Raw genomic sequence first — 24,270 nt, forward strand, 5'->3', positions numbered from 1 at the left:
TACAGAGTTTCAAAATAGATAATGTAAAAACTAATAGAACTAAACGGAGAAATAGATAAATCCACAATTATAGCTGGAGATTTCAACACTTCTCTCACTAATTGATAGCATAGTAAATAGATATTTCAGTAAGGACACACAAAACAGATGTTGGCAAACTTGTCTGTGGGCCAAATTCATCCCATTGCTCATTTTTGTATTGCGCATGAGCCAAGACTAAGACTGATTTTTACATTTTTAAATGATCAAAAAAAACAAAAACAAAGAATGGTATTTTGTGATATGTGAAACTTTTAAAATTCAAATTTTGGTGTCCACACATAAAATTTTATTTGAATACAGTCACACTCGTTCATTTACACATTACCTATAGCTGCTTTAATGCTACAACTGCAGAGATTAATAGTTATGACAGAAATTGTATGGTCTAGAGTCTAAAATATTTATATGGCCCTTTAAGGAAAAGTTTACAGATACCCTAATATGGAGGTTTTCAACAGTATCAATCAGCTTGACCTAATTGACATATGGAACAGTCTCCCCAACACCATCAGAATTCACATTCTTTTCAAGTTCACATGAAATAGTCACCAGGAAAGGCTATATACTGGGTCTTAAAACAAGTCTCAATAAATATAAATGCATTAAAATTATGCAGAGTTCTCATTTCATTAGAATTATATTAGAAATCATAAAAACATGATCCTCAAATATTTGGGGGGGATTATTTGCTGAGGGAAATTAAAGAAGGCCTAAATAAATGCATAGAGATAATCACAATGTGTATAGTTTGGATGACTCAAAATTACTAAAATGTGAATTCTTCCCAGATAAGTACCTGATTTTCAGAATTGCTCTAAAGACATAGTAATCAAGACAGTGTGGTAATGGCACTGGATGGCTTAATTAGGAGCTGGGGCCTTGAAAGGACAACTAACTACAAAGGTGCACTAGGGAACTTGTGGGGATGATGGAATTGTCCTGTCTTGATATTTGTGGCCCTATGGGGATTTACATAGGGCCACAGAGTTAGTCAGAAGTTGTCTAACTCTGCATTTAAAATATGGGTGAATTTTACTGTATCTAAAATATACCCTAATCAAGTTGGATTTTTAAAAAGATCTGTATTTCTAGGGTAGTTTTCCTGGTAGATTCCTCCAGTTTTGACATGGGAATATATGAATTTTTATAAAGCCTCTTCCACTTATCTCTTTGGAACATATGACTAATATGTAGTAGGCATTTGGTAGTTTTCAGTTCAATAAAATACAAGATTTATACAAGCTAAGTATTTTGAATGCTTATTTCCGTAACAAAATTTTTGAAGTCTGTTGTGTATCCTTTTATAGAGAATTTTTCAAAGTTATGTGACCATTGCATTAGAATTTGTTTCCTGTTGACTATATTAAATTTTGACCATATGATTGCTTTGTATGTATTTTCTACTTTCAGATTATTTATCAAATCTTTAGCTATAACTTCTTTGGGGGTCATCTAGATGAGTAATTTAATTATTAGATTTTTAGATTTCATAAAATGATAAAATTTTCAATTAATTTTGCAAAGGAAGAACACCAAGAGAAAAAAGTCATATTGCCTACAATCATTTTAACAACGAAAAAGTAGAAAAAAATGTATTTTTAGGTAAAACAATTAAGAAAACCTAGACATACATTATTGATCACTATGTACTAGATAGACATTGCACCTAACATTTAAATATGTTATCTAATTTAGTTTTCAGAATAGCCCTGTTTATACCCATTTTACAAAGGACTCTGAGGCTTATGTCAAGTTTAACTTGGTTAGAACACAATGTCTGATTTCATAGCCCATGCACATAGCTTAGTCACTCTTATAATGCAGAACAATTAACCTAAAATGGTGACTTATAATTGCATATTTTTTAATAAAAATTTGTCATCATAGATCTTTTTTTTTTCCATTTTAATTTATTTATTTTTAATTAGTTTCAGGTGCACAAGACAAAGCAAAACTTAGACGTTTATCATTTATATCCCTCACACTGTGTGAACCCCCCTCCCCCCATCCACTATCCCTCTGTACGTTCCCCAAATTAATTTTCAAACCCCCATGACCATCTTGTGGTTACCGACTATTTTTCAAAACCTCTCACCTTCCCCTTATCCCCACCCCCCCCACCCCCGCCCCTCTAGCAACCCTCTGTTTTTCCTCCATGTTTCCAAAACTGTCTCTGATTAGTTCATTCACTTATTCTTTTCTTCAGATTCTGCATATAAGTGAGATCATATTGTCACCATAGATCTTTATTCAATAGTGCAACATAAGCTCAAATAGCTTGTATAGGTATTCGTTTTTTCTCATACATAGTTTTACAGAGATTATGAATACTCCTGTTAAGGAAACAACCTTCTTAACATGTTGCGTAGGCGAGAATCTTCACGAGGGATTTAAACCCCCTCGTACACAACGTGTTAATGTTCTTTCATTCATTTGGAATAGTCTGAGTAAACAGATAAAAGCCTCATCCAGTCTTTAACACCTTGTTCTGGTTAAGAAAGCATAAGGTGGTGGTATTTTTGTCTAGCCATCTAGACCTTACAGGGAGGGTGCAAAAAGGCACTCCAGACTTGGCTTTCACTCCTATCCAGGATGTGATGTTTGATAATCTAATCCAGTGACAATGATATTATAATCCACATAAATCAGCACATACTTTGAAAATGTATAATGTATAATGTCAGTATCAAGTTACTTACTTTTTTCTAGGAGTGGTAAGACACTGAGATTTTTGTGGTAAAAAAAATTGCCTTTAAACTTCAGTTTCAATAATGCTTTTTTCACTTGCCAGCTGTGTACAGAAATAGTTTAATCTCTGAACCTCTGTCTTTTCATCTGTTAAAATTAGTAAGATTAATAAGTATATTTTCATGTGCCGACTCATATGGGACGGTGTAAATGAAAACCAGGAACTAATGGACATTTTATGTAGGAAGCCTGTCAGGGTTTTTAGAGTAGGATAAAGGACATGATACACTATTTTAGATAGATTGATAATGTTGGATGTGAGACTAGAGGAAGGGAAGGAAGGGGACAAGATAATAGGTGAGGTTGGTGACATTGGGACTGGAGATGAAAATGTAATCAGTCATTTTAGATGGAAAAAAATCAATATTTCGTGGTGATTGATGAGGAGGAGGAGATATTTGCATATTATTTTCCACAATCTGGCCTAAGCATTTGCTATATACAGGCACAGAGTTGTAAGGACCTCTGGGAATTGATAGTCTTTTGGATCCAGGTAGGATGCTGCGTGCGTTCAGGAACATAGAAATTTCGGGGTAAGTGCTGGTTGAGTATTTAGTCAACCTATTCACTTGTAAGCAAGTTGAGTCCTTCCATGTCACAGATATGAGTATTAAATATTGCTATATAATTTTTATGTGGCCATCATGAAATTTGTTTATTTAGGATCACAGACATCTGATTGTACAGTTACATGAGTGTTTGGAAAAATGGTAATTTTAGACATTTGGAAAAATTATGTTTGCCTCCTAATAGTACTAAGTATGGTATTTATTATTTAAAAAAAAAACACTAATGAAACATTTGGCTTTCAGATAACTGGCATTTAGTTTTACATGGTGCTATTTCTGGGAGAAAAAACATATCTGAATCTTATGTACCTAAATTTGAGTATTTGTTACAGGCTTCTCATTTCTAGTTATTGTCAGTGTTCAAACAATAGGATTTAAATATAATTTAGCTGTGAACTAGGGTAAAGGTTTTCTTTATTTTACAACAGCTGTTCTCAAACCTTAGGTTGCACCAGAATCATCTGGAGGACTTGTTAAAACACAGGTTGCTGGGTCCCACCCTAGTTTCTGATTCAGTAGATCTGGGGTAGGGCTGAAAATTTGCATTTCCAACAAGGTGATCATGCTTATGTTAAGAACTTCAGTTACATAATAAGGAATAAGGTGACTCTGGGAAAGCACAATTTAGCTTCTAAAAAATAGCTTTAAAAAATAGATTAATAAAAAATATATAACCCCCAAGAAATAAACTTAATTTACATAAACATATAGATCAACTCCAAATCCCTTTAGGAGGTTTAAATTACAAAGTTTCTGTTATAGTCTTCCCTAAAAGTTACTGTTCTTATTTATTTAGCAATAGAACAAATTAGAAAAATATATTTAAAAATGCATTAAAAACATAAATGTTCTCTATTTGCAACAAATAGTTGACTGTTTAGAGGTATTTGTTACCTGTAAATATGTAATTAATCAACCCAGTACTTTCCTTGAAGTTAAACATCAGACTTAAAATTTTAAAAAAATTTAATAACTTGCAGTGAAAAATCCCAAAACCCATTTATTGAAAAATGGATAGTTTTGTTTTCCAGTGTCCTTATCTCCTCTCCCCGCATCAACCCCATAATTCCCTAATTTTCAAAACCTCTAACTCTTGGAGGATCAAATGTGACAATATGGTTAATGTAGTATGTCAACCCAAATTAGTTTCAGTAATTTTTTTAAAATTTTATATTTTTTAGCTAATGGGAATGACAACAAGAAATTTAAAGGAGATAGACCTCCCTGTTCACCTTCCCGTGTTCTCCATCTTCGCAAAATTCCAAGTGATGTCACCGAAGCAGAGGTCATATCATTAGGTCTACCATTTGGCAAAGTAACTAATCTTTTGATGTTGAAAGGAAAAAGCCAGGTATGTAATATTTAAAAATTCACCCATAGTGATTATCTCTGGGTATTAGTGTTAAAGATGATTTTTATTTTCTTGAACTTTTCTGTACTTTCTAAATTTCATTCTATTTACATGAAGTAATTTTTAAATTAGAATTTTTTTGTATGACAGGAAGCAACAAACAAAAATATTAGCACAGCAAACAGGATTATTTCTTATTCAGTGACTTGTCTTTTTCCTCTTAAAAAAATACATTTTATATTCTTAATTACAAAATGGTTTATGAAAATATCTTGTGATATCTATATCAAGACCCTAACAGAGAGGATATAAATTATACCTCATTTGGCAAATTAAAGGACATTTAAGTTTTCCAAAATCATATAGAAATGTTTAATATATTTTAGTTGTAGAATTAATACGTCCTGTGTTTCCCCGAAAATAAGACCTAGCCGGACCATCACCTCTAATGCGTCTTTTGGAGCAAAAATTAATATAAGACCTGGTATTATATTATTATGTTATGTTATGTTATGTTATGTTATGTTATGTTATGTTATGTTTGTTATGTTATGTTATATCGAGTCTTATATTAAAATAAGGTCTTATATTAATTTTTGCTCCAAAAGACGCATTAGAGGTGATGGTCCGGCTAGGTCTTATTTTTGGGGAAACACGGTAGCTTCTTTAATAATTTGAAAGAGACTATAAGAGGTTCCTCATTTCAGAAGTTAATCAGTTTTTAAGATGAATAAGGAAACTTGCTTTGGTGATCATGACAAAAATATAATACTTGTCATGTTGATTTGAATAATCACATCCTTTCTTGTTCCAATTCAGACCCCACTGGGATGCATTTTTTAGTTCTTTCCTAGTTTTTGGTTGTCCTGAAAAATCTTTTACACTGAGCATTGCTGAAAAGAAAATAACAAATCTGGGCCCTAGATATTGTATACTACATTATGATAAATCCCTATGTTTCTTACACTTTTCATAAATAATAAACTTAAGAAACACATTATAAATATATTTATAAATAAGTTAATTAGCATTAGACTTGCTAGAGATTGGATGATGATGTCTGTTTCAGGCCCCTATCATTACTAAACTAACATCCCTGTTTAATTCAAATGAGATTAATAAGAGCTATAGAAGTTAAATAACAACTCTTAGTATTCAGCCCTTGTTGTGTTTACACATTTATCTTAACATCTTTTGGAAATTGTGCATGTACTTAGATCTTTATTTTAATGCAGTTTTCACTATTGAGAATAGTATGGTTTGTGTGGTTTGAAAAGAATCAACATGGCCGTCTCTAATGGTTGTGAGATATCTAGCAGCCATGTATCATCTATATTATCATGTGTCAGTAGTATATGCAGCGTCACAGTTTCCTTTGTCTCTACTGTTGGTTCTGGGTTTATATTTATCAATAGTGCTAATTAACCATATGTTAATTGCTTGTCTTTTGATCATAAATTCTGTTTGAAAAATATCTTGTTAGTAATATATACTTCAGCAAGAGGTTCTGCCATGAGTCACTAGAATTACTTTCAGGAGGTACTTGGAGGTGGAGTGTTGAGGGCACAGTGAGGATTATTTTAAAGAGTCTTTCTGTGGCTGGTGACCTTTGATTTTCTTTCCACTCACATTATGAAAATTGATCCTTTTGACTAGATAGTTTAGAAAAACATGAGTCTTTTACCAGACAACATATGGAATAGTTATTTTTAGATTTGAATTTTTGGGTTGTATATACTTTCAGGAAACACTTTCCATGACAAGAATCATGTAGTATTTCAAAAACATTGTTTAGCTTTTTCTTTGTGTGTCTGATGTTAAACACTAAGTTAGTTTTTAACATGTAGTAAGGAGTTTGCAGAAAGATACGCTCTCCCCATGTAATGATTATTAGAACACATTTTACAAATCTTTTGTTGAAAAGATGATTAAAAACAAGATAGGAACTATTCCTATAGCCATTTTTACCTTGATCATTTTTACCCTTTCTTAGAAAAATTAGAAAAAGTATATTCCTAGTACAATTAAATAGTGGATTTAAAGTACGACATGGACGTTTATACCTTTTAGATAGCATAAATGACTCGAAGTCTATTTTACTCCTTGAAGATAGTGAAACTTTATTTGTTTATTTTGGATCAGTTAATTAATTAGTGGTATTTGATCAACTCATCTGGCTAACAGTACTTACTACTTCATAGGATATTATTAGTTCATTTAATTGATTCAGTTAAACATTATATTTAACATTTGTCAAGTTAATAATATTCATTTGCCTGTAATATTTGCCAAGTGGAAACACTTGCCAAGTAAGGATAACTATAAACTTAAGAAAGAGTTTGATTTATAGATACTTGCCATTTCCTGTGTTCCATAAATGTTGTTGTTAAATACATATTTTATAAATAAATTGTAAATGTTTTATATATAATTTGAATTGGTTACTGTGTGCTTGCTAATTAAATGCTCTTGTAGTAAAAAATGTATATTAATACAGGATTCTCTCCCATTTCCCTACTTTGAACAGTTGAGCCCCTGGACTTGAATGCTCTATTTCATTGTATTCATAAAGTTATTTTATAACAAGCTAAAGAAGAACAAATCATTTTGCCCAATCTCTGTTTGAGAATTTTTTAGGAAAGAACTGTTAGATCCCAATACCTGAAAGCATCGATTTATAGTAGCGATGCACACATTTATTTTTGCCTTTTTAATTATTTCTAGATGTAGGACAAACATAAATAAAAGGAAAAACAGAAACCACATAAAATCATTTCATCACCTGGCAATTTCCCAACCCCAAATCTTTACTGAACCCAACTGTTCAAATATGTTTCCAATTAGTATCAGTGATATACATTGAAGCAAAAATCTTTTCATCCCCTTGAGGGCAATATTATTTCTATTGAGAATGCATGAGTTTAGAGCAAGCTAGAATGACAAAGTAGTTCTTAGCTGCCTTTCAAAAATAGGAGCTTTCACTTTACCTTCTTGTGTTTATTACAGGCTTTCTTAGAAATGGCTTCTGAGGAAGCTGCTGTTACTATGGTGAATTATTACACTCCTGTTACTCCTCACCTTCGAAGCCAGCCTATTTTTATTCAGTATTCCAATCACAGAGAGCTTAAGACTGACAATCTACCTAATCAAGCTGTAAGTATTAAAGGCATTTATAAAAATAGTTATAAGAACACATGATGTAATAACTTAAAATTAACTTTGTGTTTTTCAGAGGGAAAAAAGTCATGTGTTTTTCTTCATCTTAGAATGCTTTATTAGTAAAGATTGTATGTGTAAATTCTTACCTGAGGCCTAAATATAAGAAAGTAGAGCCATTTAGAAACATGTTTGAAGTTTGAAGTTACAGTGTTAAAAACGGTAGATACATAGTTTTCCCTTGAAACTGTTTTCATGAGAAAACAATAACATTGTTATATATCTTAAAATCACAAGTGTAAAAGGAACTTTAGAAGTCAATTCTTTCTTTTTACAGAATATGTAATAATAAAGGCATTAAGAAGTTGAGTGATGCTTCTGTTGTGCTGTTAAGTAATTGAACTTGAGATGTTAATAAGAATTTGTATAGACATGTTCATTAAATGATTTATTTATGACTTCAAGATAAATGTGGAATGTAGAATATCAACATTTCTTACCTCATTTTCTAGTTTTTATTTTGATAAAGTTCATGTTAATCTTTTGTGCCTCTCCAGGTTGATTTTTAAGTAGTTAAAATAGTAATTGAAGTTACTTAAGGGTAGGAAAATGTTATCCATAAAACAAGTACATTTTAAGAAAGAGGTGTTTTTTTTTATGTTAAGAAAATGTTGTCCCCTCTACTCTTGCTCTAGGCAAAAGAACTCCAGCTCTTTGATTCTATGTTGAAAGTTATTTATAATGCAAGCTGCTGAATTTAAATTATAGTTTTCCACATTTCTAAAAACAGTGACATTTCCTGTGTATAATCCTTAACTTGTTCTAAGAGATATTAATGTCATATAATAAACTATATAAACTTAAGAATAAATGAAATATTAATATTTTTAAATAGTGTAGACTTTTTTAAATGAAAATTTGCCTTGTAAATTACAAATAGGATATATGCTCATGGTAAAACATTCAAACAATCTAGAAAAGTAACAACAAAAAGCATTCCAAGTAACAAAACAAAAAGCAAAGATAACTAACATTTTGGTGTGTGCCCCTTCTCTGTTCAGGTGTATTATTGTCTATGTATATAAGTTTACACCAATGGAACTCTATAATGTTTTGAAAGCTATTATTTTTCACTGTAAGATATCATAAACATTGTTTCATGAGAACAAATACAGAATTATGTTATCATTTCTAAATGACTACCCAATACTCCCTTCTATAGGACAGCTGTAATTACCCAGTTTCTTGATAATAGACATTGAGATTGTTTCCAATTTTATGTTTTTACAAATAGTACTGCATACTTGCAACATTATCTTATTAGTTTACATTTCTGGCAGTGATATTGCTGGGACTAAGCATATGCATATTTTATATTTTGATACATGTTGCATGATTGCTTTCTGTAAAGATTATGTGCCCACTTAGGGTGCCATTGATAATGTATGAGCAAACAGTTTTTCGGTCTTTGTTAATACGATAGGTAAGAAGTTATATCTTATTGTTCATCTTACGTAACATTCAATAACTTGTAAAGTATTTATAGTGATTTCTGTTAATGCGGGTTTTTCCCCATTTTTTCCAATTGTGGTGAAATATATAACAAAACTTACCATTTTAACCATTTTTAAGTGTACATTTCAGTGGCATTAAGTATATCCACATTGCGCAACCCATCACCACCATCCATCTCCAAAATTTTTTATCTTCCCAAACTGAAATTCTGTACCCATTAAACACTTAACTCCCTACTTCCCTCTGCCCCCAACCCCTAGAAGCTGCCATTTGACTTTCTATATAACATTCAGCTCTCTCAAGACTGTATTACAGTTTCTGGTTTTGGTACCATACTCATAAACCTAACATAGTACGATTTTTTTTTTTAATGTTTTTTTTTTTTTTTTTTTTTTTTTTACCTATCTTCTACTTTTTATGTTTTAGTTCTTATTTTAATGTGTACATCTTTGTTTTATTAGGAATATCTTGGTGATGGGGCTTTGGCCTTTTTTTACTCCCGGTGACCAGTTTCTGCTTTGTTATTTTTTTGTAATCCATTATCCACTCATAGGAAACATGTCCTTTATCATGTTCTAGTTTTCCATACACATGCTATCCCTACCTTACAACATGCCTATTTACACCTGTTAGCAGGCATACACATTTTGCTTGCATGGCCCTGATCTACCCTCATGTGTGAGCTGCTCACATGGTATGTTCTCTGTGTCTAATTGTCTAATTTGAACTACCTTTTGGATTCTGTCCTGTTCCATTCCTGTTTCAATGTCCCTGTGGCTTAATATACTGCAAAGCCTCGTTCTTTACTCTGTCTTTTCTGAAATTAACTGCTTAATATATTTTGTTTATTTCTCCAGATATATTATAATTCTTTTGATAACTTCTATCCCCAAAAAGCACAATTGAGATTGGTTTGATTTTATAGATTAATTTAATGATAATTAACATTTATGTTGCTCTCTGGTCCTTTTGACTAGGAAGTTATGTTTTGTTTCCTATCATTCTGTAAAGCTTTTCATTTTCCTTTATGTAAGTTATGCAGTTTTCTCATTAGTGTGATTCCTGTGTTTGTATAAGTCTTGAAGAAGAAATAAACAATTTAATAAAACTCTTAAAGACTGGATTATTCTAAAGAGGAACAGTGAGAAATCCCAGTTGCTTGGCAACCAAAGCCAGCCCAAATGACCTAGTTTATTCTTCGATAGCCTTGATTTCTTCCCAGTACCCTTTCTATTTTGTTATTTTTGTGCAGTTTCTATGCATTGATGTTTCATAAAATATAATTTTTCTTTTTTTCAAAGTTCTACACCAAAGCTGAATTCAAAATTGAAGGTACCTGATTGCATATATAAAATGTACAGGGTGTCTTTTATTCTGACAGTTCTGGGAAGCTGATAAATTACTGTTTCATTTCTCTTTTGTTCTCTGAATAGCAAGATATCCTAAAACATGGACATAACTTCTTTTCTAGCTTATGGACATATTTGCCAAAGGGTTAGGTGAATATCAAGTATTTTTGTCCCTTTACTTAAACTAAAATTATAGTTAAAATTTTAGATCATATTTTGAGGTACAGCATTTGAGAAATGGTTGTGTTAGTAGCAGTCATTATTGTATAGACAGTTTTTTTTTTACCTTGTGGGTAGAAGTTTATAAATATGCAAAAAGATGACTATAGAAGGATTTTTTTCTAAAATACTTTTCCTAAAAAGTCATCAAACTAAACCCTTAAGATCTGTGCATTTTATTGTATATTCATTTTCATTTCAATCTTAGAAATGTCTTCTTCACATTAATCAGGCATGTTTAAATTTTACATAAAGTGTATTTTCCTCCCCCACCTTAAGAAAATATTTGTTGTTTTTTTTAATCATCTTTCTGCTATTTCTTTCATTAATAGTTAGTGTAACCATTCCAGAGAGTTTATTAGTGAAACATTGAAAAATTATCTCCCATAATAGGAATTCTGTGTCATAATTTTTAGCATCCAACTCACAGGACATGTCTTCTGTGTATTTAAAATATCTCTTCATATTAAGACCTTTCTCAGTTTTCTTTTCTGACTTTTCTGTTCTCCATGGAGAGTAGACCTCAATTTCATTTTTTTTACTTAAATGTTTTTGCCTAATTAAAAACTGAAACTCTAGAGTTACTTATAAAGTAAAGCTGTCTTACTTTTTGAGGCATTATTTTCTCAGAATTTTCTTGTCAGAAGTGTTGCTTGCATGCTTGCTACTGAGAGACTGTTGTACTCAGTGCTCTATGAAATACTAATACAGAGTACATTGAAAACTCTAGAATGATTAGGACAATATATACCATGGCTTCTCATATTCTCCACTGTGGATATGCCAAAGAGAAAGGAGTGAAGAGGAACAACAACAGTAATACTAGCAGCAGCAAGCATATCTATAATATAAAGGATTGATAGAATTATTAGAGGGATAATGAAGTAAAGTCAGTGAGGTTACGTTTACTCTCAGTTGTACAGGCTTAATTTGATAAGATTTAATCATCCTAATCTGAGAGGAAAAGGAACCATTGTTCCATTTAGACTCTCACTGTGATAGTGTCTTTTCCTCGTCATTTTAGAGTGTGATGTCCAGTATGGTCATTGCTACCTACATGTGGCTAAATTTAAGTAAATAAAAAAATTTAGTTCCTCAGTTGCACAAGACACATTTCAAGTGTTCAGATAAGTTTTTACAGTAACAGATGAATACTAGAATTAGTGGGGTGATCACATTGTAGGGTATAAAAATGTCAAATCACTATATTGTACACATGAGACTATTATAACTAATATAATATTGTATACCAACTATCTGTAAAGAAATGTAAAAATCAGAAAACTGCTCTGGAAGAAAAAAAGGTCATACATCATGTGCCACTTAACGACTTGGATATGTTCTGAGAAATATGTCGTTAGGCGGTTTTGTTATTGTGTATAGTATATCATAGTGTATACTTCCACACACCTGCCCAGTATAGCTTACCACACTTAGGCTCTGTGGTAGAACCGATTGCTCCTACGCTTCAAGCCTGTAAGCATGTTTCTGTACTGAATACTGCAGGCAATTGTGACACGGTGGTAAGTATTTGTGCATCTAAACATATCTAAACACAGAATAGGTACAGTAAAAATACTGTATGAAAGATTTTTTAAAAATGTGCACCTGTCTAGGGCATTTAGGAATGAAGTTCCCAGGACCGGAAGGTGGTCTGGGTGAGCCAGTGCGTGAGTGAGAAGTGAGTGGCTGTGGAGGACATGACTGTGCACCGCTGTGGGCTTTATAAACACTGTGCACTTAGGCTGTACTGACTTTATAAAATCACACGAGGGTAAATCAAGCACAAGAGAAAATGATGCAATTAAGGGACGCGGTAAACAAGGTGAATGAGGCTATACTGGCAGCGTTATACGCCATACTGTTTTACAGCAAACTTTCTTTTAATAAGTAGCCAAGAGTACACTAAAATCAATAAAAAGCATAGTATAGTAAATAAATAAACCAGTAACATAGTCGTTTATTATCATTACCAAGTATTATGTACTATACATAATTGCATGTGCATACTTTTATATTATGGCAGCCCAATAGGTTTGTTTACACCAGCATCACCACAGACGTGAGTAACACGTGGTGCTAGGACATTATGATGTTTTAGATGTCACTAGGTGATAGGAATTTTTCAGCTCCATTGTAATCTTGTGTGACCACCATCATTTATGGAATCCTTTGTAGGCCCAAATGTTGCTATGCAGTGCATGACTGTACATAAGCATAAAAGTGGGAGTTGTTCAGCTATTAAGCATATAGAAAATAAAAGATGCCAATTTTCAGAAAGATACTTATTTTAATGTTATTTATCATAGCAAAATGTTAGAGTCTAACACTTATCTCATGTTAGAGTGATGATATCACAAAGTAAAAAATTAAAATCATGAAAACAAAAGAAATGTTCATTTAAAACAACACACAAAGTACTGTGACCTTTAAAATTGCAAATGAACACAATATGTGAAAATGGGAGTAGCTACTTTGAAGTTTTTTATTTTGTGGCACAAATATTTTACTAATTATCACCATTCTTAAGCAATAAGTATAGTACAAAATATTGATGAAAACTTGAATTTAATTTCAGTAATCATTAACCATGCTTTTTTTCCCTTCTATTTTCCCTCCTTCACCTACTTGATCTTATAAGTAATTATTTTAAAATTAGAAAAGGGTTGCAGATAAACTACAAACAACTTTTGGTTTCTTCAGGCATTTTTGGAATAAATTGCTAATCTAGTCTGCATTGTGTAATACTTTCAGCATGTATTTCCTATAAACAGGGACATTCTCCTATACAACCAGAATACAGTGCTCAAAATCAGGAAATTAACATTGATACATTACTTCCCTTCAATCCTCAGTCCCCATTCAAGTTTACCACTTGTCCCAATAACATTTGTTAAAGCAAACCAAACATTATTCCAAATCACATGTTCTGTTTAGAAGTCACGTCTTCTTAATTTTCTTTAATCGAAACAGTTGCTCAGTTTTTTTTGGACTGTCATGACCTTGACACTTGAAAATTACAGGCATTTTATCTTCTAGGATTTCCCTCCGTTTGAGTTTGTCTGATGTTTCCTTGTGATTAGATTCAGTGTATATATCTTTGACAGGAATATTACAGAAGTTATGTTCTTTTTTTTCTGATTGCATCCTGTCAAGTGGGACGTAATTTCAATTTGTTGCATTACTGCTGATACACTCTTTGATCACTTGATTAGGCTGGTGTTTGTCTGGCTTCTCCACTATAAAGTTAGGACTTAAGGGAAAGAAGAATATTTGGGGGAAAATACTTTAAGACAATGTAAATATACTGTTTCCTTGTTAACTGTCAGTTTATATCAATATGGAGTAAAGATCTATTTTAAATGATAAGTTATTATTTGTTACAATTATTACTTTTTGATTTTCAAGTTGTCTTATATTTGGCCAGTGGGAGCCCCTTCAGTTTGTTTTCTATGTCCCTTTGGCATCTTTCTATCGTTCTTTGAACACTTCTTTGCATTCTGGTAAAATAACAACAAAAACTCATAAAAACAAGAAGTTATACCCTCATCTTGTGCTTTCCTTGCTCCAGATCTGGAACTAGACATTTTTAGCACCCTGGTTTCTTTCAGTAGAACATGATATTTAGAAACTCGTCTGCCATCCCATGCCAGGATGTCCCTCCTTTGAATTAATTACCTCCTTGCCCCCTTCAGGCCCTCATAAACCTCTTGTTCTCTATACTCAGACTTCACCAAGCAATCTTCACCACATTGGCTCTCTACCCCATGTGGACCCGTTCCTGACTCTCCTTGGGCTCTGACCTCTGACTCTCCTGGCCAGGTTATACTCTGGATGCCTTTCTTACCCTCTCTTGCTCCTCAGGTTCTGATATCCAGCAGTGAGCAACCCCCACTTATACTTTTCCTTACTTTGTTTGGGCTAAGGTTCCTCTTGCCAGACAGCCCTGCCACGTGGTTGCTCTCCTCATGTTGCTCAGGCTCTGGTTCTCCATGCTAGGATGTCTTCCTATAGAGATGCCCTTATTCCACTCTGAACCACCACAGCTCCTCTCCTCCTCCATATTTACTCTCTCACATGCCACCTAAAGGCTTTAGAACTCAGTTGTTCAGGGCGGGGGGGGGGGGGGGGGGGGAGACAAGAGGGACTTTAATAGCTTTTTAAGTGGTCTTTAATGTTACCTACACGTTGTCTTTTTTCCTATTGTCATTTAAAATTAAGAATAAAAATATCCAAATTGTCTTTTTTTGCCATGTATTTTTTCATTTCTTGGAGTAAATTTAAGCAACTATCTTAAATATTGTGTCGGTGTGATAAGAAAGCAAGTCTTTTGACTCTTGATTATATTAGGTTGGTGCAAAAGTAATTGCGATTTAAAAGGTTAAAAACAATTGCAAACACCGCAATTACTTTTGCACCAACCTTATTAATTTAGGATATGTGCATTCAGAAAGAGTAGATATGTATGTTTTTATTTATAGTACTTCCTATTATTTTACATACCTGATTTTTAGGATTCATATAAAATTCTTCTGTGTAACCAAAAGTTCTTATTTTGGATTGTTCTATAGAGAGCCCAAGCTGCACTGCAAGCTGTCAGTGCTGTCCAGTCGGGAAGTCTGGCCCTTCCTGGAGCTCCTACCAATGAAGGCACAATCCTACCTGGGCAGAGCCCTGTGCTCCGAATAATTATTGAAAACCTCTTTTACCCCGTTACTCTGGAAGTTCTTCATCAGGTAAGGAGGAGCAGTCTTAGGAAAGCAGAGTCAAATGGGACCTCTGTAAATTTAGATGTTTTATATCTTTAGTTTTTTAGCTGGTCGATTTTGGTTGATGTATTTGTTTAAATAATAAAAATTCTTCAGCATCCTGTTTCATGCAAGAAGTAGTATCAATCAGAGATCATTTTTGACAGCCCCCTTTTACTAATTTAAAGACCTGATTTTAAACAGTGTGTCAGACATTCTTTTTTTATATGTATATACCTAAGCATGAAAATGAATAAAGCATAGACTCCTATTAAAAGCATTGGTAGTAGTTATTCCTGAGAAAGTAACATCAATATAGAAAACAACTAATTTATTCCTATTGACTCCTTCTTACATTTGAGTATTTTTATTTTAAAAACTCTGAAAGGAAGGTATATAATAACTCCTTATATGTAACATGGATGTATCGTGTTAGTGACCGATACCCAATGTAGCTTTCATAGACTACCCATTAATATGTCTAAAGTGTCTTGATAAAAGGCAGTCTACCAAATCATGGCCTACTATGAATATATAGAATCTAAGGACTGGAAGGTCACCTAGTTTTTGTAATTTTACAGTGAATAAAACTGCAACTCAGATAATTGATGCATTGAATATTAGAGCGTAATTGAAGAGTCAACTAAAACTCAAGGCTTCTAATGTGAAATCCAGTGTTTTGTATGCGTGTTACATTTTTAACTAACACTCCATACATACATACCCTCAAAATGTAACATGCAGTTATTTGGTTATCTGTAACATAGAATATTTGGCATCTAGCCTAAAAACTTCAGTTAGTGTTTGTCCCGTTTAGCTATATATTGATTCTGTTTCATTATACTTGTCAATACATACATTACAATATCAAAACACTAAGATATTACTTGCTTATTTTCATATTTATATCCATATATATTGCCAGCATAATACCAGCCAGTCCAAAATTATTTAACTGTTTTCCTAACCTTTGTGTTTGTTCTACTAAGTGGAGAGTTATAAGGGTGTGTGTGTGCATGTGTATTTAAGAATTGAAATGCGTCTTATCCTATTATCACATTTTACAAATGAGGGAACTGGGGCTCTTGGAAGTTAAGTTACATTTCCACAGTCATTGTACCAACTGGTAATAGAGCTGGGATACATTTCCCAATACACGTTCTTTGCCATGCGTGTAAATATCAAAATATACCATTTATTAGGCCCACTGTATTCCCTATGATCGTTTTCTGAGTACCATTTTCTAAATATGCATTAGTGAGGCATTTTCTAGGGAGGGCTGTAACAGTAGTATCTATAGCTACTGTTGTTCCCTAAAAGGGTTCAGGAATTGTTTGAGCGATTGGATTCTTTGTCTGGTAGATTTTCTTCTCTTCTGTTTATTCCACAAAGTGGCATTGAGCCCTCCGTGATCCATCCGCAGTGTTTGTTTGTATGTTTGTTTGTTTTTGCTACTGTAACACTGTAGCTATTAACTTACAGTTTTACAAAAGATATTCTTGCTCCTATGTCTCGACATGCCCTCAGTGGCAGTGAGTTTAGCCAGTATCATGTGGTCCTGTCCTATCATTCCATTTGTCTCCCTAAGAACAGTAACAAACTTGTCTCTCTCCCAAGAGATTATGGGGTCCTTCAGCCAAAGAGTAATTCTGAGACTCAATAATAACCATCAGGCTAGGACTCAGCCTTTCAGGTGTAGCGCTCCCTTGCTTAAGGCTCCTTCCCATTGCTGTTGGAATCAATCCAAACTCCTTACCGAGGCTCTTAAGGCCCCCATATCCAGACCGCTCCCCATTTCTTTAACCTCATTTCCTAACACTTCCTCTGCTTATTTAGCACTCTTTCGTGGCTTTGACCCTCTCTCCCCTTCTCTCCAGCTTATTCTGTTTCTGCGTATCTCCTATTTTGTAGGCTTAGAACACACTTCGCTGAGGTAGTCACTTAGCTGAATTCTACGTCATTAGGTTTTCAGCTTATTATTCACCTCCTCAGAGAATCTTTCTCTAATTATGTTAACTAAGTCCTCTCCCCCTGGCACGCTATCCCATCAGCCAACTAAAGTATCCTATAGCGTAATGATTAAGGATACAGAGTCTGGAGCTGCTTTGAATCCTGGTTTTACCTCTTACTACCTCTATAGCCTTGGGCAAGTAACTTACCTCATCTCTGTCTTTCACGTATTTATATAATGGGGATAAATGAAGATGGTCTCTATTTTATACCTTCATTGTAAGGATTACACGAGTTAATGCATTTAAAGCACTTAGAACAGTGCCTGCTACATATTAAATGCTCAGGAAATTTTAGTAATCATCAGATGCTAGTAAATTGCACTGTAAGAAACTGATCTTTGCTTTTGTAGTCTTGTAGGTAAGATACAATTTCATAAGTTAATAGCATAAAATGCAATGAATATTGAGATGAGGAAATGCAAGGAAGTGTGGAGTTACTTGCAACTGTTATAATTAATTAGAGGATTATTTTATATTCTTAGCTGAAGAATTGACATTAGCTAAACTGCTCTCTAACATCGGGAGGAGCTAGTGTTTTTCCTTTAGCTCCTGGTAAGGGATTGAGAGTGACTGAGGTGGAAGTGGTGCTATTTCAGATGAGGAAAGGTAGGGGAGGTGTTTCCAATAAAATGACATTTTAGCAGGGGCTTGAAGGATGTTAAGGTTAAGTATTGTGTGTATGTGATAGAATAATAATCCAGTCAGAAAGAACAAGTGCAAAGTCCTTAAAATGGAGGTGTGCTTAATGTGTTCAAATATCAGAAATAAGGCTAGTCATTGGAGTGTAAAAAGTAGGAAAGCTATGAGTGATACAGTCAGAGAAGGGGTCAGGAGCCAGATGGTACAAAGCCTTTATAATCTTTACACTGAGTAGGATGGGAAGCCATTGGAGGATTTTCAGAAGAAGGGTGAGATGATAGATTTATGTTTTAACAGAATCGTTCTTGGTACTGTTAAAAATAAACTGTAGGCACAAGTAGAGGCTCTTGTCATAGTCCATATGAGAGATGGTGGTGACTCAGGTGAGGACATGGGCACTGGAAGTGGTGATTATGGACATATTTGGAAGGATTTGCTGGTGGGTTGAGTAGATGTGGGTTATGAGGAGAAAGAGTAACCAAGAATGTATTTCAGATTTTGGCTGTGAGCCTCTGGTAAAATAGAGCTATCTTACATTAAAATAGTAAAGACAGAGGAGAAAAAAAGATTTGGGGGCAGGGGTGGGAAATAGGGCAGGAATCAACAGAGTGTTTTCGACATGTTAGGTTTGATATACCTATTAGACATCCCAGTAGGAGATGTTGAATAGACAGTTAGGAAATAAGTCTGGATTAGGTAGAAGAATTCTAGACTAGAGATTTGGTGATCATCAGCTTGTGGGTGGTGGTTTAAAGCCATTGGATTGGATGGCGTCACCTGGAGAGTATTTGCAGATAAAGAAGGCACTCATTGATCATTATGTAACCTCAACCCTGCATACTAAAAAATTTTTTTGTACACTGAAGGAGTAATTCAAAACAGTATTCTCGTGTAATTCATTACTTCCAAGTATTGTTATGTTATACATGGGGGTATTTTATGAATGTCCAATAGACAAATCTCTTAGGACAAAGGACTGATATTTTTGAATTGCAGACTAAAGATAAATGACTTGCAAAAATCAATTATTATGGTGTTAAATAAAGAATCAATACTAGTAATATGAAATTCTGGTTTTTAAGTCATACTGTTTTGTTGGCTACAGAAACTATTATAAACAAGTTGTGGCCAGTATGCTTGATAGTTTTAAAAGTTCTAATATGAATGTGCTTTTTATAAGTGAATGCTAGTGAACAGTTTTAGTTTCTGGCAAGTTCTTCTGTTATAAAAATCACCCTGAAGATTAATTTTACCAGAATTTGATCTGGTAAAATTAAAGTCTGAAAAGATGCAATGCACAGGAAATACAAGAGTTGAATCTATGTGTCTATGTTTATGACAGCAAAATAAATATATGAGGGAAATAGAGTCAAAGACCTTATAATCAATAAAAATAAATCTATATATGTTAAACTTTCCTGAATGTTAATCTTTTGAGGCCAAATCTGTGTAAAATTTAGTATTTTGATAATTATGAAAAAAATGTTAAAAATCACACTTTAGGCTTTTCTAGACTCCTTATGTTGATGCTTGCTTACTTTATTCAGAAGTATCAGGTTGATTATTGTAGCTACTCTCTCAGTAAATACAATCCAGGGGGCTCTAGAGAGCTATCCATGGTTAGCCAGTTCAGTCAGTTTATGTTTTCTTAGCACTTTCAGATAAAAAGCACACGGCCAAACACAGCTGTTAGTAAGGATGTCCATCGGGTTACTGTTCAAGTTAAATGAGAGAATCTAAATACTAAAAAATATGAAGGTTAAGTGGAAATTAGGTTCTGTAGCAGAATTTGATATAAAATTATCCTAAATTTTAGAGCAAATTATATGTTCTTATTACTTTATTAGTGAGATATTGTACATCAAGAATATTTATCATTTTTAAAAATTGCATATTACCGTGACTCTCCAATTAGGTCTCAGAGTATAATTCTTTATCAATTAGTAAAAAGCATTTACCCTGTACCTCTTAGGTGTCTGGAATTGTACTCAAGAAATAGAAATGATTAGGGCGGCCTGATGGCTCAGTTGGTTAGAGCACGAGCTCTGAATGACAGAGTTGCCAGTTTAATTCCCGCATGGGATGGTGGGCTGCGCCCCTGCAACTAAGATTGAAAACGGTGACTGGACTTGGAGCTGAGCTGCGCCCTCCACATCTAGATTGAAAGATAACAACTTGGAGCTGATGGGCCCTGGAAAAACACACTGATCCCTAATATTCCCCAATAAAAAAAACAAAAAATAAGGAAATAGAAATGATTAAGGCAAGACATATACTTCAAGGAGCTTTTTAATTAAAGGACACAGATATGTAAACATGTATTGTGCAGGATAAGTAAAACAAGGTAAATATTTATATGAGGCCAAGAAGGGGATAATATTTGGGAAAGAGAACTAGCTATTGAGATTTGGGGGAGGATGAGAATTTTCTGGTGGCGTTAACTTCCTTCTCTGAACTGAGTTTTGAAAAAGACAAATGAAAATTTACTAGGTATTAGGCACAGAGTTCCAGGTAAAGGAAAAAGCCACACATATTGCATAGAAGTATGAAACCTCTTGGTGTATTTGGAGAACTATAGACAACTGCATATTGTTTATGTAGATAATGTGATAGAAAAAGTGTCAGGAGATGAGGTTGGAGAGATATACCAGGGCAAGATTGTGTGTGGTATACCATAGAGCTTGGATTTTTCCAAGCAGGTAATCGGGAGGTAGTGAGGAATTTTAAGCAGTGAAAAATATAATCTGACTTATTCTTCAGGACACTCACTACCTTTAACTGCAGTATGAAGGAGGGAGGTTAGGCAGTTATTATATGTCTTTTCATATGTATATATGTGTGTATACACACACACACACACATATTAAAAGTCTTTGCTACTCATTTATCAGGTAGGAAAAAACACCTAGTTGGTGCACTTATAATATATAGATTAGTGTGTGTGCGCAGGCACGTGCAACACCACAGTATTGCCAAGGATGAAAATTAAGAAAATATAAGACCTTTTCCGAAGAATGTTTATACCTACAGTATATCTTAAAGTAAGATACAACATAAAATTCAAATTATTTGACAGTCAGCTGAGAAGAAGGTAAATTTGGTATTTTTTTAAAGAATATTATCTAGAACACCAGGGTGTACTGAGAAAATACCTGTGACAGGACAAAAATTTTCATTAAAAGAAATAAAACAAAAAATTTCTTATTGTTCAAAACACAGTTAAATGAGGATTAAATTCCCAAAGTTCTAAATCCTGAAATGTGACCATAATGAAATTACAGGGTTTTTTTAAGTTTCTAATTTCAATAAAGAACTCTCAGACTGTCTAATTTTAAGGAAGGGCATTTTCTAGTAAGCCCTTCCAAGACAAATTGGTTCCACAAATCTTACAGAATGATGTTATTTCCTATAAGATGTGTTTGACTCTAAGCTAATTCTGTGTTAAAGAATGTCATGTCCAAAATGAGTATTTGGACGTTAGGATACTTTAGTTTTTAGGTGGCGGTAAAATATACATAAATTTTACCATTTTAAGTATACAGTTCAGTGGAATTAAGTACATTCACATTATTTTGCAACCATCAACAAACACTGTGTATCTCCAGACATTTTCTTTCGTCTTCCCAAACTGCAACTCCTGTACCTGTTAAACAACTTCCCATTCTCCTCTTCTCTCAGCCCTTAGCAACCACCATTCTACTTTCTGTCTCGAATTTGACTAGTACTCTACGTTCCTCATGCAAGTGGAATTATGTACCATTTGTCCTTCTGTGATTGGCTTATTTCATTTAACATAATCTCTTCAAGGTACATCCATGTTACAACGTGTGTCAGAATTTCCTTCCTTTTGTATGTATATACCATATTTTGTCCATGTCTTCTTTGGTTGGACACTTGGACTGCTTCCATGTTTTGACTATACTATTGCAACCAATGTTGTCATGAACATGGGGTGCAAATACCTCATTGAGTCCCTGCTTTCAATTCTTTTGGGCATATACCCAGAAGTGGAAATATTGGATTATATGGTAATTCTAAGTTTTTTTTGAAGAACTGCCATAATATTTTCCATACAGCTGTACCATTTTGCTTTCCCACCAACAGTGCTTTTTTTCTCCACATCACCCCCAACACTTGATATTTTCTGGGTTTTGTTTGTTTGTTTTTATACTAGCCACTCTAATGGGTTTGAAGTGGTATCTCATATTTTTTTTGGATTTCCTTAATGATTAGTGATGTTGAGTATCTTTTCATGTTCTTATTGGCTGGCTGTTCAGTTATCTTTTGGGGGGAAATGTCTATTCAACTTTTTTGCTCATTTTTAAATTGGGTTTTTGTTATTGAGTTGTAGTTGTTCTTTGTATGTTCTGGATATTAACCCCTTATCAAATACGTAATTTGCAAATATTGTCTCTCATTTTATGGATTGCGTTTTCACTCTGTTGATAAGTGTTCTTTGATACACAAAAGTTCTTAATTTTGATATCGTCGAATTTTTTTTTCTTTGTTTCCTGTACTTACTTTAGGATAGTTTTTCTTCATCATTCTTTCTGATAATTAAAAAGTAAGGACACTCAGACATAGTATTCCATAATGGCAAATTCTTACCACCATAAGGAATACTTACCTTTTGATTCTTAGAAGCAGAAGGACAACTTTCTGGCTCAAGATGCAAATTTAAAATGGGATATCAGAGGAAAATAAAATGCATTACAGTAACCCCAGCCATGAACATTTGTGGTGGTGAAGTAGAACAAATACTGTAAGAACATTGGTAACCGAACATTGGTAACGGAATTGCCATTCCGTACTGTACTCTGTTTATTCCTCTTCTGGAAAGGCGCTTCAGGAGGTCTTTCTTGACAACTCTTGTACCTTCCCAACTTGCGTTCCGGTTTCCTTTTTCTTATCCCTTTTTCTTTTTTTATATTCATAATACTTTTGCAATCAGACACTGTTATTTATTTGCTTATTTATCGTCTGTCTTTCCTCATAAGGGCAGAGGCTCTTGTCACTGTTTTGTTCACTGCTGACTTCCCAGTCCTTACCACAGTGCTCTGTGAATATTTGATGAATTAATAGAGCAGTTTCTATTGAACATTTTGTAGTTTCTGTGTCTATACAATCTCAAGAAACAGATGCTGATTTTCAGGATGAAATATTTGATCCATATAACTCTTCCACTTCCGTTCATATACATTATAACCCCACTATCTTACAATGTTAATTAATTCCTGTTGTAGCCTCCTGTTTTAGTATTGTGCTATTTGTGACATGTTATAAAATAGATTAAATATTTGCATGCCTATTGGGCTAGGCACTTTTTTAAGACATGCATGAGTGTTGAAACTTTAACATTTTAGGCTTGATTTAAGTCATTTTGGTACCAGCAGTTTCAATAGAGGAAATTAGTTTCATTTAAATATGGTATTCATGAATCAAGTTGTGTGTATAAAGATATGTTAGCCTAATTTTTCCCCTAGATTTAACCTAATGTAAATTTTTTTTCAGATATTTTCTAAATTTGGCACAGTCTTGAAAATTATCACCTTTACAAAGAATAATCAGTTTCAAGCCTTGCTTCAGTATGCTGACCCATTGAATGCACAATATGCCAAAATGGTAATTACCTTTTTTCATTTTTTAATTGTTAATCAGTCACTTCATTGATACCAAAGGAAACCATCGTGTCTCCCTTGTTCCAGTTTACCATGTGTTCTTTTAATTGAAGTAAAATATACATCATATAAAATTTACCATTTTAAAATATACTGTTTCATATGCTCTTTTATATAGTAAGGTAAAAATTACTTCTTCCTTCATATGAAATGGTTTCAAATCACCTATTATTTCTCAGATCTCTGGGACTCATTTCTGTCTGTCATATTTAAAGTCTAGAATTGAGGGCAGTGCTCCTGATAT

The 24,270-nt window shown here is 33.6% G+C and overlaps 1 protein-coding gene across 7 annotated transcripts in view; it reads left to right on the forward strand.

Moving 5' to 3' along the window:
• PTBP3 (polypyrimidine tract binding protein 3) overlaps positions 1–24,270 on the forward strand; it is a 99,894-nt gene that overhangs the window by 48,572 nt on the left and 27,052 nt on the right. For 4 of the 7 annotated variants that reach the window (XM_019749546.3, XM_019749547.3, XM_019749548.3 and 1 more), the window contains 4 exons: positions 4,541–4,710; positions 7,717–7,863; positions 15,521–15,685; positions 23,860–23,970. In XM_019749546.3, coding sequence (XP_019605105.3) covers positions 4,541–4,710; positions 7,717–7,863; positions 15,521–15,685; positions 23,860–23,970 — 593 coding nt within the window. The remainder of the gene's footprint in view (positions 1–4,540; positions 4,711–7,716; positions 7,864–15,520; positions 15,686–23,859; positions 23,971–24,270) is intronic. The other 3 variants (XM_074330839.2, XM_074330840.2, XM_074330838.2) reach the window with 1 other exon arrangement.

This window comes from Rhinolophus sinicus, chromosome 16 (genome assembly GCF_057876585.1).
Source record: "Rhinolophus sinicus isolate RSI-liver-muscle chromosome 16, RSI-T2T, whole genome shotgun sequence".
Taxonomy (NCBI): Eukaryota; Metazoa; Chordata; class Mammalia; order Chiroptera; family Rhinolophidae; genus Rhinolophus; species Rhinolophus sinicus.